This window comes from Pseudorca crassidens, chromosome 19, assembly GCF_039906515.1.
Source record: "Pseudorca crassidens isolate mPseCra1 chromosome 19, mPseCra1.hap1, whole genome shotgun sequence".
In the NCBI taxonomy this organism is placed as follows: domain Eukaryota; kingdom Metazoa; phylum Chordata; class Mammalia; order Artiodactyla; family Delphinidae; genus Pseudorca; species Pseudorca crassidens.
This window is the reverse complement of record NC_090314.1, coordinates 41,736,257-41,751,868: the sequence shown is the minus strand read 5'-3', so window position 1 is coordinate 41,751,868 and position 15,612 is coordinate 41,736,257. Positions and strand designations below refer to the sequence as shown.

The 15,612-nt window shown below is 37.8% G+C and overlaps 1 protein-coding gene across 1 annotated transcript in view; it reads right to left on the bottom strand.

Moving 5' to 3' along the window:
• Positions 1–15,612, bottom strand: part of SKAP1 (src kinase associated phosphoprotein 1) — a 276,280-nt gene that overhangs the window by 227,656 nt on the left and 33,012 nt on the right. Inside the window, exon 2 of the mRNA XM_067717226.1 lies at positions 13,633–13,738. Coding sequence (XP_067573327.1) covers positions 13,633–13,738 — 106 coding nt within the window. The remainder of the gene's footprint in view (positions 1–13,632; positions 13,739–15,612) is intronic.

Genomic DNA, 15,612 nt, shown 5'->3' with positions numbered 1-15,612 from the left:
CAAACATTTCAGACTGTCTAGAGAAGACACCCGTGGGCAGTGGGCTCCGTGCTGGCTCTGTTCATGAGTCTGGCCACTCACTGGTCCAAGAACTTCTTGAAAAACAGGGATATATCTTCCGTGACACTGTCTTGATCACCTGGCATTATGCCCAGCAAAGATTAAACAAATACCCAATACATATTTGTTAAGTAAATTAACTGCTTCCGGCTTGTAATCCTCACCCTACTCTTAGTTAATTCTATTTCTCTTCACGACCAACATGAAAATCCATCATGGTGACTGATGTTTTGAGAAGGAGGAAGTGAATGGTTTACTCAAGCACCATCACTTTGGAAAGCTAGTCCCACAAATACAAATGTTACTAAATAGTCAGAGTGTAGATAATCCTGTGTCAGTTCAGTGCAGCTCAGAAAGATAATATTTAAGAAATGGAAGTTGTTCCTAGTCAGTGATACCTCATCTAATGAAGACCTTGAGAATGACCTTCCTTTATTTAAAAAAAACATATTCTAGAAAAATCATCATAAATTACTCAAAGGACTGCTGTATTTCATATCGCTCAAAAATAATTTTACTTTCGTGTGTGTGTGCGCGCGCGCGCGCGCGCACTTAGGCACAGAGTAAAAACACTCCAAATACAGCTGTTTATTTGCATAGAAGTGACCCAAGGCTACAATTAAAGCTTAATTTCCTCCTTCCACATCTCTTTTCCCCCCAATGCTAACTCCTTTCCCACCTGGAAACAAATACTCTTTGGCTCTTAAATCCCTGCCTCTTTTTAAAAAAGGAAAGGCTCTGATATCAGTGACTTAGGATTAAATACACATTCACTGTGGAGAGTTGAAAAATACAAGTAAATAAAAAGGAGAAATTAAAAATCACTCAAACTCTACTTTCCAGAAATTACTATCATTAACATTTTGGAGTAATTTTTCAGGCATTTTTTTGAAAAAAAAAATATACACAACCAATTTTTTCACTTACAGTATATCTTATCATTCTACATCAATACATCTTCTATAGCATAAATGATTAAATTATCTTCTTTTTTTATGTTTGCCCTTTCAATAGAATGGAGGAGCAGAATAAACTAGAACAGAAACTTGAAGCAGAGAACCAGAAAAGAGAATTTTGCAGAGCTCTGAGTAAGACTTTATGAGGGCTAAAGTTTAGCCAGTGACAAAGGGAACAGAAAGGAGAAGACAGATTTAGGATGAAGAATCGATAGACTTGTTGATGGTTTGGGGAGTGAAGAGAGAGGAGGCAGGAATGACTTCCAGGATTCTGCCTTGGGGGCCAGGACCTAGTGAAAGCAGGAATAGACTTTAGGGGTGAGAAGAATATAAAATAATGAGTTCAGTTCTGGACACTCCAGCAGTTAGGATTCTTCTGGCTACAATTAACAGAAAACTTCACTGGCAGAGGCTTAAATAAGTAGTTCATTTTTCCTTCAAAACAAAAAGTCTGGAGACAAATGATTCCACGGTTGATGCAGGGGCCCAACAATGGCATGAAGGACCTAGGCCCTTCCCTTATTTCTGCTCTAACACCTTAGAGCACAGTAATGTCTTAAGGTGGATACTGCATTTCAGTGTTTTTTTTTTTTTTTTTGGTCTCCCAAGCATAAGACTGTCCTGTGAGAGGCTATCAGAAGTTTTCTCCCTATATTTCTTTGGCCAAAACTATATCTTATGTAAACCCTAGACCAACCACTGGCAAAGCAGAATGGCTTTCAGATCATGAGTCATCCCTGGGTTGGTGGGGTTCTGTTGTCCAGGAAGAATGGAGGGTGGCTGCTGGGTAAGCATCCAGCAGGGTCTGCCCCAGCTTTGTGAAGTTTAGGATATCAATAAGACACCCAAAAGGAGCTGTCCAATATGCTGTATGGTGCCTTGGAGAGAGAAGTGCAGTTGAGCTGTAGAATTAGGAGTCATCCACGTACAGGGGAAGTTGTAGAGTTACGGTCATGCATGCAACTGCCTACAATGAATGTGGTGAGAAAAGAGGGAAGCCTGAGGGACAGCAGTGAAGAGGGCAGCATAGAAAAACAAGCTCAAGCCAGAGCCTAAAATCAGAGTATAAATGCAAGGAAGAAGGAAAACCAAGAGAGACTATTATCATGGGGACAAATGGAGGGAGAGATATTTTGTTTGTTTTTGTTGTTTTTATTTGCTTGTTTGTTTTTACTTTTTGAGGAAAAGGAAGCTATCAATAGTGTCACATGCTGCAGAGAGACCAAATAAGACGAAGATTGAACAGCGTCACCTGGATGTAGCAATTAGCAAGTTACTGGTACTTTGTCAAGAATAACATGATAGGAGCAGAGACTAGATTATAGGGGACTGAAGAGTGGCCAGAGAAGAAGAAACCAGAAATGGCTTGTCTAGGCTTCCATTTCAAGAAGTGTGTCTGTAAAAAAAGAGATACAGGACAGTAGCTAGAGAGGGAATCACTGTGTGGGATGTAATGGTTTTTCTTAATATTAGGAGAGATTTGAGCATATTTATATGATGAATGGAGAGATGTAATCAGGAGACCAAAGCTAAATTTGAGAAAGAGAAGGTCTCTGGGGGGCCAGTGGTAATAGTGGAGTGAAGATGACAACTGTGAGTCATAGCCTCAGTCCTCAAACAGTGTGAGGGAAGACTCTGAACTCAAAAGATGACAGAGAGTTGTAAAGCCATGTAGACAAATCTCAAAAGGGAAGAGGTGTGGGATAAGATTGTACAGTAAAAGTCTAGAAGTGACAGCAAGGAGCTTGAAGGGTGCCAACAGCACTTCTGGAAAATGAGCAAGTTCTATTTAAAATGACTGCAAGCAAAACAGTGTCCTGAAGAAGAACCATGTTTTACTTGGGCAGGGATGGAGAAAAGAGGTTGAGGATATCATGGAATTTGATTATAGTAGAACATGGATTCTGGGAAACACAGGGGAAAGGATTAGAAGAGAAGTCCTCAGGAAAGATGAGATGGTGGAGACAAGGAAGTGCAAAGCTTTATAGGAAGGATGATGACCAAAGGCAGAGGACTTTCGATGGATCATGGCTGGAATGACTGGCACCCAGGCTCCAACAGAACTCCAGTACATGATCAGCAGCCTTGTAACCTTATACCACAGACTGTTAGAGAAATGTTATCACATGAGACGTCTGAAGAGATGGACACCGTCTTTACAAATGGCTCTGTATCCCCTAATGCTCAATAAAAAGAAAGCATCCTATTTCTGGAAAAGAATATGTGGGGTTAGCTACTGAACGGCAACTTTCATAATACAGAGGGTCTCGTGTTCTAGTGTTTAGCCTAGGACTGGAGAACATATTTATAACAGTTTTCCCCCATTCGTTCAACTCATGTTATTGAGCTCATATCATATACCAGTACCATTACAGACTTTTTTTTTTAAATGAACATCCATGCCTTTAAGGAGTTATAATCTCCAGAAATATGTATTCTGAATTTTAAGAAATTGAATTTAAAATGAACTTAAAAGTGGTAAGTGGTAGAGCAGTGCTTCTCAAATGTTTATGTACATACAAATGATCTTGGGATCTTAGTAAAATGCAGATTCTGATCCAGTGGGTCTGATTCAGTGGAGCCTGAGATTCTACATTTCTAACAGCTTGCCAGGTGATGTTGATGTTGCTGGTCCACGGGCCACTGCTGGAGTATCAAGAAGCTAAGACTCTAGCCAAAAAGATTTCTTGCTTTACCTTTTCCATGTACACTGACCTATAAAGTCCTAAGAATTTTTCCTCTTTTTTTTTCCTTGCTAACTCTCTTATCCATCCTTTTTTTTTTTTTTCCTAATAAAAAAGGGGGTTAGGGTAGAAAACCTTACAAAAAGCTTTTTCTTCTCAGCAACTATTAGCTACACACACCGTTTTCATGAACGTGCCAAACATCTATCTCCCGATCAAATACTTTTGCGGAACCTCTACTATTTCAAACAGGGCACCTAGATAGTCAGTAAAAGAATAAAGAGACTGGGAGCGGCAATTAATTCTAGTTATGCCATATGGCAGTATAGAACACTGGCTGGAACCTGAAAACTCAATTTCACAAGTCTTACTTATTCTGAATTTTAATCATTATAGGATCAGCAAACATATGCCTACCAAGCTGCTCCCTTTACACAAAATTTTAAAGAATAATCATGTTGCACACTCGAAAATGATTGGTTTTTCCCAAATGGACTTAAAATTTCTCTCCTACCAGATTCTCAAAATAAAGTAGCTGCTGACAGCTCCAGTTTAATCTGCCTGTTAAATAAAATCTTCAAACAGTACTTTTAACAAATAGCATTGCTTGCTTTCTTACCATTTTCATCGTCAGCTCACAATTTTGCACAAGTATAATTTTCTCCGGTTCCAGATTCCTCAGCCCTGGGGCTGGTTCAGGTGGTGGCCCTCCTGTCCCTGTGAACTCCCTCCATCGTGTCTGTCACTGCTGAGACACCCATCCCCACCACATTCTCTCCATTTCACCTCTCTCCAGAATGGAGACATTATCATTTTCAACACATACTCCATCCCCCGTCGTCTTAGAGCTAAGATACCTTCATCTCTTGTACATCTAATAATTTCAAGATAAGGACAGAAAAAGCAGTTCTTGTTCTGTGAACTTTTGTCTCTGGTGCTTGAGAGACTGTCCTAATATCCCCTGAACATGTTTTAGTGATAACATTTACTGCACCAGGGCCAAAATGATTTTCTGCCACTTTCAATTCTAGTTCAATAAAAGAATAAGAGCTTTGTTTCTAACCTCTGTCATTTTTAATACCATAAAATGATTTTAAAAATGTAAAATTGAGTTCCATTTCCTACTGGACTACCAATCTCATATTAGCTTTCCTTTTATCAAATTTATGAGAAAAGTCAGAAATTGCCTTTCCTTAAAAAAGATCAAAATTTCAGGATCTCCTGGGCAGAATGTTTGAATTGAATTTCAGCTCTCAATAATTGCTGGCCTGGAAGTTTTAAAGAAGTATAAAAGTTAGATACTTAAAGTTAGTAATGTCAGAAATAACAAACTGGAGGATTATCCCTTAGTCTACTATCATCCAGAAATAATAAAGTTATTCTCAGAAAATTATCATCCTAAAAAATCACAAACATGTTTATTACATTTCCAAATTGAGGAAGTCTATGGTTTTCTGAAACAATGGTGAATGAAGTCCATGGTTTCTGAACTGCAAAGTGAAACAAATAATGTTTTTTGAAACATCATATTATAAAATGTTTCAAATATGCATAAAAGGTGAAAGAACACCCATATATGTGTATATCCACAACCTAGACTCTATGATTCATATTTTGTTATATTTGTTTTGTCACTTATCCATCCGTCCATCTTTTTTGTTGTTGTTTATATCTATATCTATATTTATATTTTTAAACATCTTTATTGGAGTATAATTGCTTTACATTGTTGTGTTAGTTGTTGCTGCATAACAAAGTGAATCAACTATACATATACATATATCCCCATATCCCCTCCCTCTTGCGTCTCCCTCCCACCCTCCCTATCCCACCCCTCTAGGTGGTCACAAAGCACTGGGCTGATCTCCCTGTGCTATGCAGCTGCTTCCCACTAGCTACCTATTTTACATTTGGTAATGTATATATGTCAATGCCACTCTCTCACTTCGTCCCAGCTTACCCTTCCCCCTCCCCGTGTCCTCAAGTCCATTCTCTACATCTGTGTCTTTATTCCTGTCCTGCCTCTAGGTTCTTCAGAACCTTTTTTTTTTTTTTTTTAGATTCCATATATATGTGATAGCATACAGTATTTGTTTTTTCCTTTCTGACTTACTTCACTCTGTATGACAGACTCTAGGTCCATCCACCTCACTACAAATAACTCAATTTCGTTTCTTTTTATGGCTGAGTAATATTCCACTGTATGTAAGTGCCACATCTTCTTTATCCATTCATCTATCGCCATCCATCTTGTTTTTGATGCATTCCAAAATAAACTGCAGACATTGCTACACTCTAGAATGTGTATATAATTAACTAAATTTCAATATTTATTTACAGTTCCTTTAAACCAATAAGCTTTTGAAAGATGCCAATTCCTTTTTTTTTTTTTTTTGGAATGGCTTGGCTAAGTAAACTATGCAACCAATTAGAAATTCTACATTCTAAATCCCAATCTTTTATTAATTCTCCTACTTTGAGTAATTTCTCGTATCTCAGTTCTCTCATCAACAAAAGAACAAAGGCACTTGGTCGACATGGTATAAAATCTTGATTACCAAATTGTAAAATGGACGTTGTGGTTATGGCAGAATTCACAAATGAGAGACACTAACTAATATAACTTAGAGAAATAGCTTATTGGAGATTATCCAATTTTATGTGGGCATAAAGTTTTCTGTAAATTATAATGAGAACTCAACAAGGCTCACAAACTCAGGAGAGATCTTGAGTTTGAGCATTTAATGATAATGCATCTTATATAAGCCACACTGTATCCATGATAAAACCATTTGAGGCTGGATTATTGAAGACTGAGTCACTCCAAGAGCGAATTTCATAACAAAACACTAGCATCAAATTGGAATTTTCTTGGCTTTGCAAAGCCGTAGTATTACTGGCTTGTAAACTCCCTATTAATTAACTACAGTAAGAGCTGCCACAGGGATAGCTGCCCCTTCCTTTATGAGCTGCTTATCCCCCTACACTGATTTTTTTTCTTTTGGAAGATTGGCCCTGGAAGGGGCATCCTTTGAAGCCTGAAGAATCAAAGCTGCTGCAAAGCACTGCTGAGAGTTTCGAAAGAAATATGAAGAAACTACATTGGACCTGGGGTGACAGGCTGAGATCTTCCCAAACAGGTCAGCAGTTGGTCTGTAAAATATTCCCATTGCCAAGGAGGCAGTGACATCTTGTGTAAATCAAAAATGAAAACCCTAAGATATCTCATTTCCATTTTAAATGCATGGGGGTTGAATATGGATATCTAGCACTCAAGAAGTTCCTGTGGGATTGATTTTTTTCCCATCTTCTCTGAGCCCTTTGCTGAGCGTAATAAGAAGGACCGCATTTCATTATCAACCCTGCTAGCGCTGCACTTCAGGGAGACTAGATGAGGCTACACAGTGGGAGAGAAGATCTGGCTTCCAGAGAAGAAATGATTCACATGGTGTGGTTATAAAAACCCACTTTAGGCCCAACTCATTTGCAACAGAATCATGAAATAAAATTAAATCCCAAGGAAATGAAATTTCCTGCATCATTTTGCAAATTTAAAAAAAAAAAGAAAAATCATAGTGATACCATAAAAGAATCAAATAGAGGTTTCAAGGTTTGGTTGGTAATGTTTGCATTTTTGTAAAATTTGGAAAAAAAATAATTCCAAACAATATTTTGGGGGAGGCAACTTGAAAAGAAAACACAAGATCATGGTTAGGAGAATCTTCAATTGAATCATCAATGTTATAGAAAAAACAGAACAAAGAGTTTGGCTCCTGACAGCTGACCCAGTGCTCTTGCATTTCTCTTCCCTTTGCTCCAGTTTCAGTGTAACACAGGAAGTGGATACAGAGTGGATCTATAACAGCAATAAGAGAAAACGAGCAAATAAGAGAAAACCACAACCAGGAAGGCCTCACGCCACAAGTTTCTGGAGATCCACAAATAAGATGAATACAGAGAGGCATTGTTTTCCAGTGGCTTTCTATAAGCAGAGAAAATAATACAGCACTGGGACAAAAGACTAGCTCCAGATCGAATGAGACTTAAAATCAAGGCCAAAGTAAACAATGGTAAAATGAAGACAATAATTTCATATAAATGATCTTTTCACACAATGTATGAATTAAGAGCCCCCATTTACAGACAGAAAATCTTCTAGTATTAAAAAATTGACACGGAGGATTTTCTGAGACCTTCCAAGACAAATCCATTTTGAGTAGATAATAGGAATGTGCCCAAGTGTTGATGATGGCTATAATTCTATCAGGAGTAAAGCAAATTTCAGCAACCTAACTATATGGCTAAAGAGTGGTGCTCAGCTTATTATTCTAATGGGTCAGTCCAACCTGAAGGGCATAAGCTCAGTTATCTGCCTGCCTCCCAGGTCTCATTTCAAAATTCGTTTCACTCTAGATAGAACATTTTATTCTGTTTAATAAGTACAGTACTGGGATTTTTTTTTTTTTTTTTTTTTTTTTGCGGTACGCGGGCCTCTCACTGCCGTGGCCTCTCCCGCTGCAGAGCACAGGCTCCGGACGCGCAGGCTCAGCGGCCATGGCTCACGGGCCCAGCCGCTCCGCGGCACGTGGGATCTTCCCAGACAGGGGCACGAACCCGCGTCCCCTGCATCAGCAGGCGGACTCTCAACCACTGCGCCACCAGGGAAGCCCAGTACTGGGAATTTTTAATAAAAAGGTTTGAAAGAAACAAGCTTTTTTTTAAAAAAAAAAAAGAAACCCACTTACTAAAAAATTATATATCACAGTTACTTATATATAAAATATTTATTTTATGGGATGACCAAAGGGAGAGGCTTCTGCCCACTAACACCACCATAATAGCCCAGTGTAGAAGAAAACAAAAATGGATCGATTTAATCTTAAAGCTGGTACCAAATCCAAGATACCTGCATAAGTGAAAGAATAAACAAAATAATCATCATCATAAAATTAAAAGGAGAGTTACACATTTCCAGGATGCTTTGAAAGTACAGGAGACTTGCTATGAAACAACATATAATACAATGATCTTCCTTTCCAGGCTAAGCCAAGGGACCAACAGCAGGTATTATTATATCAGTCTCTCCTGTAGAGCATTTCAGACTAAAAGAGCAACAAATATAATCCCTCACTACCCCCAGTAAGTATGTCTCCAAAAATCTTTAACACGATTGTGAAATCTCAACATGCACTCACTAATTAACAGAAAACGAGTACAGGAATTTGGCATATAATTGATCAGTTTAAAGCCCTGACGTTATTTCGGGTTTTTGTTTTTCTTTCTTGGTTAAGGATGAGAGGCAGAGATAGGACTGAAAAAGGAAGAAATGAATTTTTAACTTTCAAGATGTGGTCAAATTATTGCTATGACTTCTGAGCCTTTTCAAAGCTCTTTAAACTCAGATGGATTGCACAAGTACCTACTTCTCTTTTTTGTGTGTGTGTTGGCACTGAAACTCCAGTGTAGCAAAATGAACAACAGAAAGAGATGTTATAAGCAAATATTTAAACTTGTAACACAGATGTACCAACAACACATTCCACATTTCTTCTCTTGATAAGCACACTTCATCTGACTGTTTTTGTTTGGGGCTTTTTAGCTCAGTAACGAGCACTTGGGAAAAGTAACACTCTCTGTGTAATTAATGGTAATGATATTTAGTCTACCCCTTCGAAAATCTTGCTCCCAAGAGTTATATTGGACTAACTCCTTGTCTTTCTTCCTACAATACAAAGACACAAGAACAATATATTCTTAAACTAAATCCTGTTTTAAAGCTAAATCCATGTTAAGCTGACAAGAAAAACTTGAAATTCCCAAAGAGAACTGGAATTATTTTTATGATATTTTTACCAATGTATCATGTTTCATGCAGAGCTATATGCTAACCACCCACAATGAGACATGTTCGAGATATTCTTTCAGTCTGTACTTTAAAAGTCCTGGTTTTGTGGGTTTTGTGCTCTAATCCTGTTACATAGTTATTTCTTTATTTCTTTCCATTTCAATATGCTACTAATCTACCTGTCTCTTTTGGGAACTCCTTTAAATTTCACAAAAGGAAATAATACTCCCAGTTTGTTTCCACTGGCTCTGGCTTTCACTTCCAACAGCGAGCACAAATGACTAGCTGTTCCAAAACGAGCCATCAAGAGAGAATTTATTCCTACCTCTGTAATAAAAATATTCTATTTTCTTCATCCCTCCCCTGACTCTCAATGTATTCTTGCTGTCAGGTGGCCTCCCCTGAATCAAACTTAAGAAATGCTCAACTGTTTCTGCAAATGCATAAGAATGCCATCAAACGTCTGAGTGTAGATCAAGTCTGCTTCATTCCAGGTGTCTCACAGCTGGTGCTGGTACTGCAGTGACCACCATAATAAAACAGCAGGAGCCTCTGCCTGGCTTTCATCCTAATCATTCTCTAAAGAGCTCAGTGAAAACTTGGACTCAGAAAGTGAAAGCCGTTAGTTTTAGGGAGAAGGTTTAAATGAGGAGGCAGTGTGAAGAAGAGCAATGAACATCGCAGCTCAGGACATCAAATACCACAACAGGACTTCATTTCCTTGGACTTACAGAAATCGTTATCCTTTTTTTATTTTGTCTTACATGAAAAACATTATCCTTCATTGGTAACACTTTTAAGCCCCCCCCCCAAAAAAAAACCTATAACGATAGAACTACAGATATGATTTTAAGTCTGGGAGGACAGAGAATAGTGAAGCTACCTGTACTGAAAAACAGATGAGCACTTGGACATCCATGACTCGACACAACTGTCATTTCCTGGGGTCGGTCACTCTAGGCAACAGAAGGGTGGCAAATGGCACATGACAACTGTGATGGAGTCAGATGCTTTGATTTACAGTGAGTCCACAGCCATGCAAACAGCACTGAATTCTGAGCCACCATAAAAATTAGGGCCAAGCCCCTAGAATTAACCAAAAATCAGAGCCAGTGCTATTTCCACTTCTCTCAACCCTTTTCATTCTCAAGCAGCACAGTATTGAGGAAAGAATTAAAGGAATTAAAGCGAGGACACAACAAAGATAGAGTGGAAAGCTGGGGGAGGAATATATGTATGTATGGTATTTACATTTATCTAGTGTCTTTCCGAGATTATCCTGCTAGATTTCTTACCCACCTTCCAAATAAGCCGTAATGTGCCAAATCAATAGTTTTATACAGGTTCCTACCCTCCCCCACAAATTTACCAAACCCCTAAAATTTTATTGCTTTAATATGACTAAAGACAAAACTTTTTAAGTGACTTTAATTCTTTTGATGTTACTTGGCAACTTGCCATATACATTTAACTCTCAAGTTTGATGACTTCCAAATTTCTTTTCACACCCAGCCTCTGGGAGAGATACAACTTCCACACAAAAAAGTAAATGTGGCTGGCATTGTACCAGCTTTCAGTGCTTTCAAACCAGCTGGTTTCAATACAGGCATAACATCAACCAGCCATACATGGGGCTATAGATGCAACGTGGCTGAAAAAGAGGATTCAGTAAGACAAGGGTTACATTAACGGGATGATGATTGAACGGGCAAATGTAAGACAATTTCAAACAGCTTGCCAAAGGAAAGTCTCATTTTTCCATTTTCTTGTACAGTATCTAATTTCTGGCTCCTCATTTCCTCCTGATCTGATAATTATGAAATTCTAAATAAAGTGTCATCTTTCTTGCAACAAATCAATGAACAGAAAGCTCCCATCAACAATGCAGATGTTTCCTAAAACTCCTGCTGATTATTTCCTGAATGTCTATCCCACAAACCACACAGCAAGTCCTCTGAGAACAAGGAACCCTCTCTACCTCATAACAAATACAGCTTCTATGTGTGCGAGCATGGGTATGTGTGTATGAGTGTGTGTATGCACTTAAAAAGAGGACTAAGAAGTAATATGTAAGGGATAACAGTGTCACCACAAAATCACCTTTTATTATCAATTTCAGATTGAAATTTAGTCCCTTCCAAGTTCTGTGGTACAAATATGGGAAAGGAGAATTCCTACTCATTGTATATTTGTCTCTACAGATGCAGTAAAATTGTTTTTACATTCCTTATCACAGATTTATACCATTAACACCGTTAAAAGGTATCACCATTTATACCATTAATACAACATACACAATTATATTATGGCCAACCCTCTCCCTATAATACAGTTTAAAATAATTCTACCTTTGTTCTTTGTGCCATCCTTATAATAATCCTAAAATACAAAGGTCAACTTTGTATTAAAAAAATAAAAAATTCTATAAGTTACTAACTGAGCCTTCAGGTACACAACTAAGCCTAAACTCATCTACTAATAAAGTAACATTATGGGGAAGTTTGTTTTAAACACTCTTCCAGCCTACCATAAATTATAGATATTCTCATTTTGCAAAAAGCTCCCATCTTTTGCATTCTGTTTGTTTCAATTATTCAGGGCAACCCAGGCTCATAATTACACAGTCCCCAGTTGCTGAGTAAAAGTGACGTTTAATTAGCCAGCAGGAAAGATCGATTAAGATCCAGCAGGGCATCTTGTGAGGTTCTCGCACATTCCTGGAAGGAATATATTCTGGCTGTGCCCTTTGAAAGGATAAAACTCCTTGCTTGCTTCTAAGGAGTTTCAATGAGGCTTCTAAAGTAGATGCTAAGATTGGTCAGCCACACATTAAATTCCAGGTATAAGGACTTTCCTGGTGGTCCAGTGGTTAAGAGCTCCTGGGCTTCCCTGGTGGCGCAGGGGATAAAGAATCTGCCTGCCCATGCAGGGGACACAGGTTCGATCCCTGGTCTGGGAAGATCCCACATGCCGTGGAGCAACTAAGCCTGTGTGCCACAACTACTGAGCCTGCACTCTAGAGCCCGCGAGCCACAACTACTGAAGCCCACGTGCCACAACTACTGAAGCCCATGTGCCTGGAGCCCCTGCTCCACAACAGGAGAGGCCACCTCAATGGGAAGCCCGCGCACCACAACGAACAGTAGCCACTGCTCGCTGCAGCTAGAGAAAGCCCGTGTACGGCAACTAAGACCCAACACAGTCAAAACAACAACAACAACAACAAAAAAAACAAACTCCGTGCTCCCAACGTGGGGAACTAAAATCCCACACGGTGCAACCAAAAAAACAAACAAAAAAACAAATCCCAGGCATATCCCTGCAGTTGCTCTCCCTTTACTAAAAGTACTCAGTTCAAACATTCTGAATCACATTGCCTCCAAGTTGGAAAACACGTAAAGTAACACTCTCTTATCCCCAACTCTCGTTCAGTTACCACATTTCAAGCAAGAGGTGGTCGGGAAATATATTGTAAAGGAAAATTTTTATTTCTTCCACCATCAAGCAAGTGTATGCATCTGTCAGGTGCTCACATTCTAAAAGGTACAAATTAGGTCAGGGCTTTTAATTTAAAAAAACCAAAAACTTAATGAGCATGATATTCCAATCAGTCTGAGACTAAGACATTCTTCTATGCTCAGAGAATCAACTGGATAAGTCCAGTTTAAGTTTTCTATTAGGAAAGGACATGTGGATATAAAATCAAGACCAAAAATCCTAACGAAAATTACCTCATACTGCTTAACATCTTCCCTTTCAGTAATTTGGACAAGCATAAATATTTAGCTTTTCACACATTTTGCAAAAGTGTTCAATAAAGACTAACATAACAATCCAAAGCAGAAAGCAGAATAATTTTTTTAACATACATAATTATCAAAATATTTCCATTTTGGTAAACTACCCTAAATATGCCTGCCTACCTCCAGTGCAATTCAGTATACATTTATTAAGCCTCTACCAAGTATAAAGAACTATGATAGGTGTGTCTTACTTTGCTAATTTATATACAATTAAAGTAGATTTTACTGATTATAAATTGTTTTAAAGCTTATGAAGAAGAATAATGGAACCGGTTTATACAAACCTAGCTTTGATTTGCTGCAAGCCCCGTAGAATATGGTCTCTGTTGTCCCTTGCACCAGCACTAAGGTTCTCATTCCGCAAAACTTCTCCCAGGAACTCCTCAGTATCTAAAAGAAAAGGAAAGTTGATCAATGGAAAAGAAAAAGTACTAAGGGAGAAGGAGGAAAATCTGAAGGACTAAGAAACAGGTATTATTTTCTCTTTAAAAACTTTGAAGTTGTAGAACGAGGGGAATGTAATTAATGCCACAGAACTGTACACTTAATAGTGGTTAAAATGGTAAATTTTATGCTACATATATTTCACCAGAATAAAAACTAAATAAAACTTTATATATGCCTGTAAATGACATTTTCTGATAATCCAAGACCTTGCTATGAATTTAGAAAGCTAATGCATATATTAACCATAAGAAATAACTATTTTCTAAACCATCTTAAAGAAACATTCAAATATTAATTATCACCGATGGCAGAGGGTGGACTGTCAGTTTCATAAACATGTAAACATTACAAACAAGTCACAAGCCAATAGAAGCTAGAGAGAAATACCAGTAAATAGAACTGAAATTTAAAATAGAGCTGAACTGCAAAATCAAGAACAAAAAGGGCAGGCATTCAAAGAAGAAAAATTAATTAGCAGATGCATCATTAATGAAAACGACAATGCAACCAATTGAAGGAACCCACATGGAAAAGAAAAAATGTGTCCAAGAGAAGGAAACTGCAATTATGTGAGCATAATTATATATTATTTCTATACATGATAGAAATATATAATATGGAACAAATGATGTTATGTTAAAAGAAATTGGGGGGGGCATTTACAAATTTTCAAAGACAAAATAAACTGATAATGATTATAATTGCCAGAAATGCTAGCTATACACTTTATTATGCATAAAATAATTATAATCCCTAAAAAGCATATAAATAACATGGTTAAAAATTTCCACTTCCAAAAATATGAAACTGTATTATATATACTATCAAGATAATGTTATGAATTTATACAGTTGGGTTACATAAGCATACTTAAAATTTTGTTTTACATTCACACCACTCAACAACACCAAACAAAAAAATCCTAGATAGCCATTACCAGAACTTCTGATGGGGTATAAGATGTACTTTTGATGAAGTTCTGGAAGTAAAAATTTCACTGAGGACCACCATCAACTTCCAAGACCTGCATCACATTTATTGCATATGTCATTTAATAGGTTCCTCCAAGTTCCTCTAAAGGCTAAAGAATGAAAAAATGAGTTTAATTAAAAGGTAAAAAATAAATGCTATCAATTAATGTAATATACCATGTTAATAGGATAAAGGACAAAGACCATGTGATCATCTCAATAGATGCAGAAAAAGCATTCGACAAAATTCAACAGCACTTCATGATAAAAAAGCACTCAACAAACTAGGAATAGAAGGAAATTTCCTCAGTCTCATAAAGACCATCTACAAAAAACCCACTAACATCACAATGGTGTGTAAAAATTAATAAATAGAACCCTCATTTTAAGTAAGTCAGGATACCAGAAGAGGGAGCGCTCACGCCCTACCCATAGATGTCAATTGCAGACCCAATAGGAAGAGATGTACCTTTGTAACTCCAACAGGAAGAATGTTGATACTTTACTACCCAGAAGGAGGAAGGAAAAATTTCTCCTTGCCCTGCAGGAGCCCAGCCAATGAAAGACTGTTACACAACTCAGCCAATGAAAAGCCATTACACTTTGAACTCCCAGTTTTCTCCAATGGATTCTTGGTTTATAATAGCCCCTCCCAACTCCTTCTTCTCCTCTATAAAAGAAAGTTCCTCTCTTCTGTTCTCTGGATTTGCCTGTGGATCACCATAGATTGCACGTCCTGAATTGCAAGTCTTTGCTGTTCCCAAATAAACCCATTTTGCTGGTAAAATAACTGGTTGTTTGATTGTTTTAGGTCAACAAGTGAAAGACTGAATGCTTCCTCCCTGC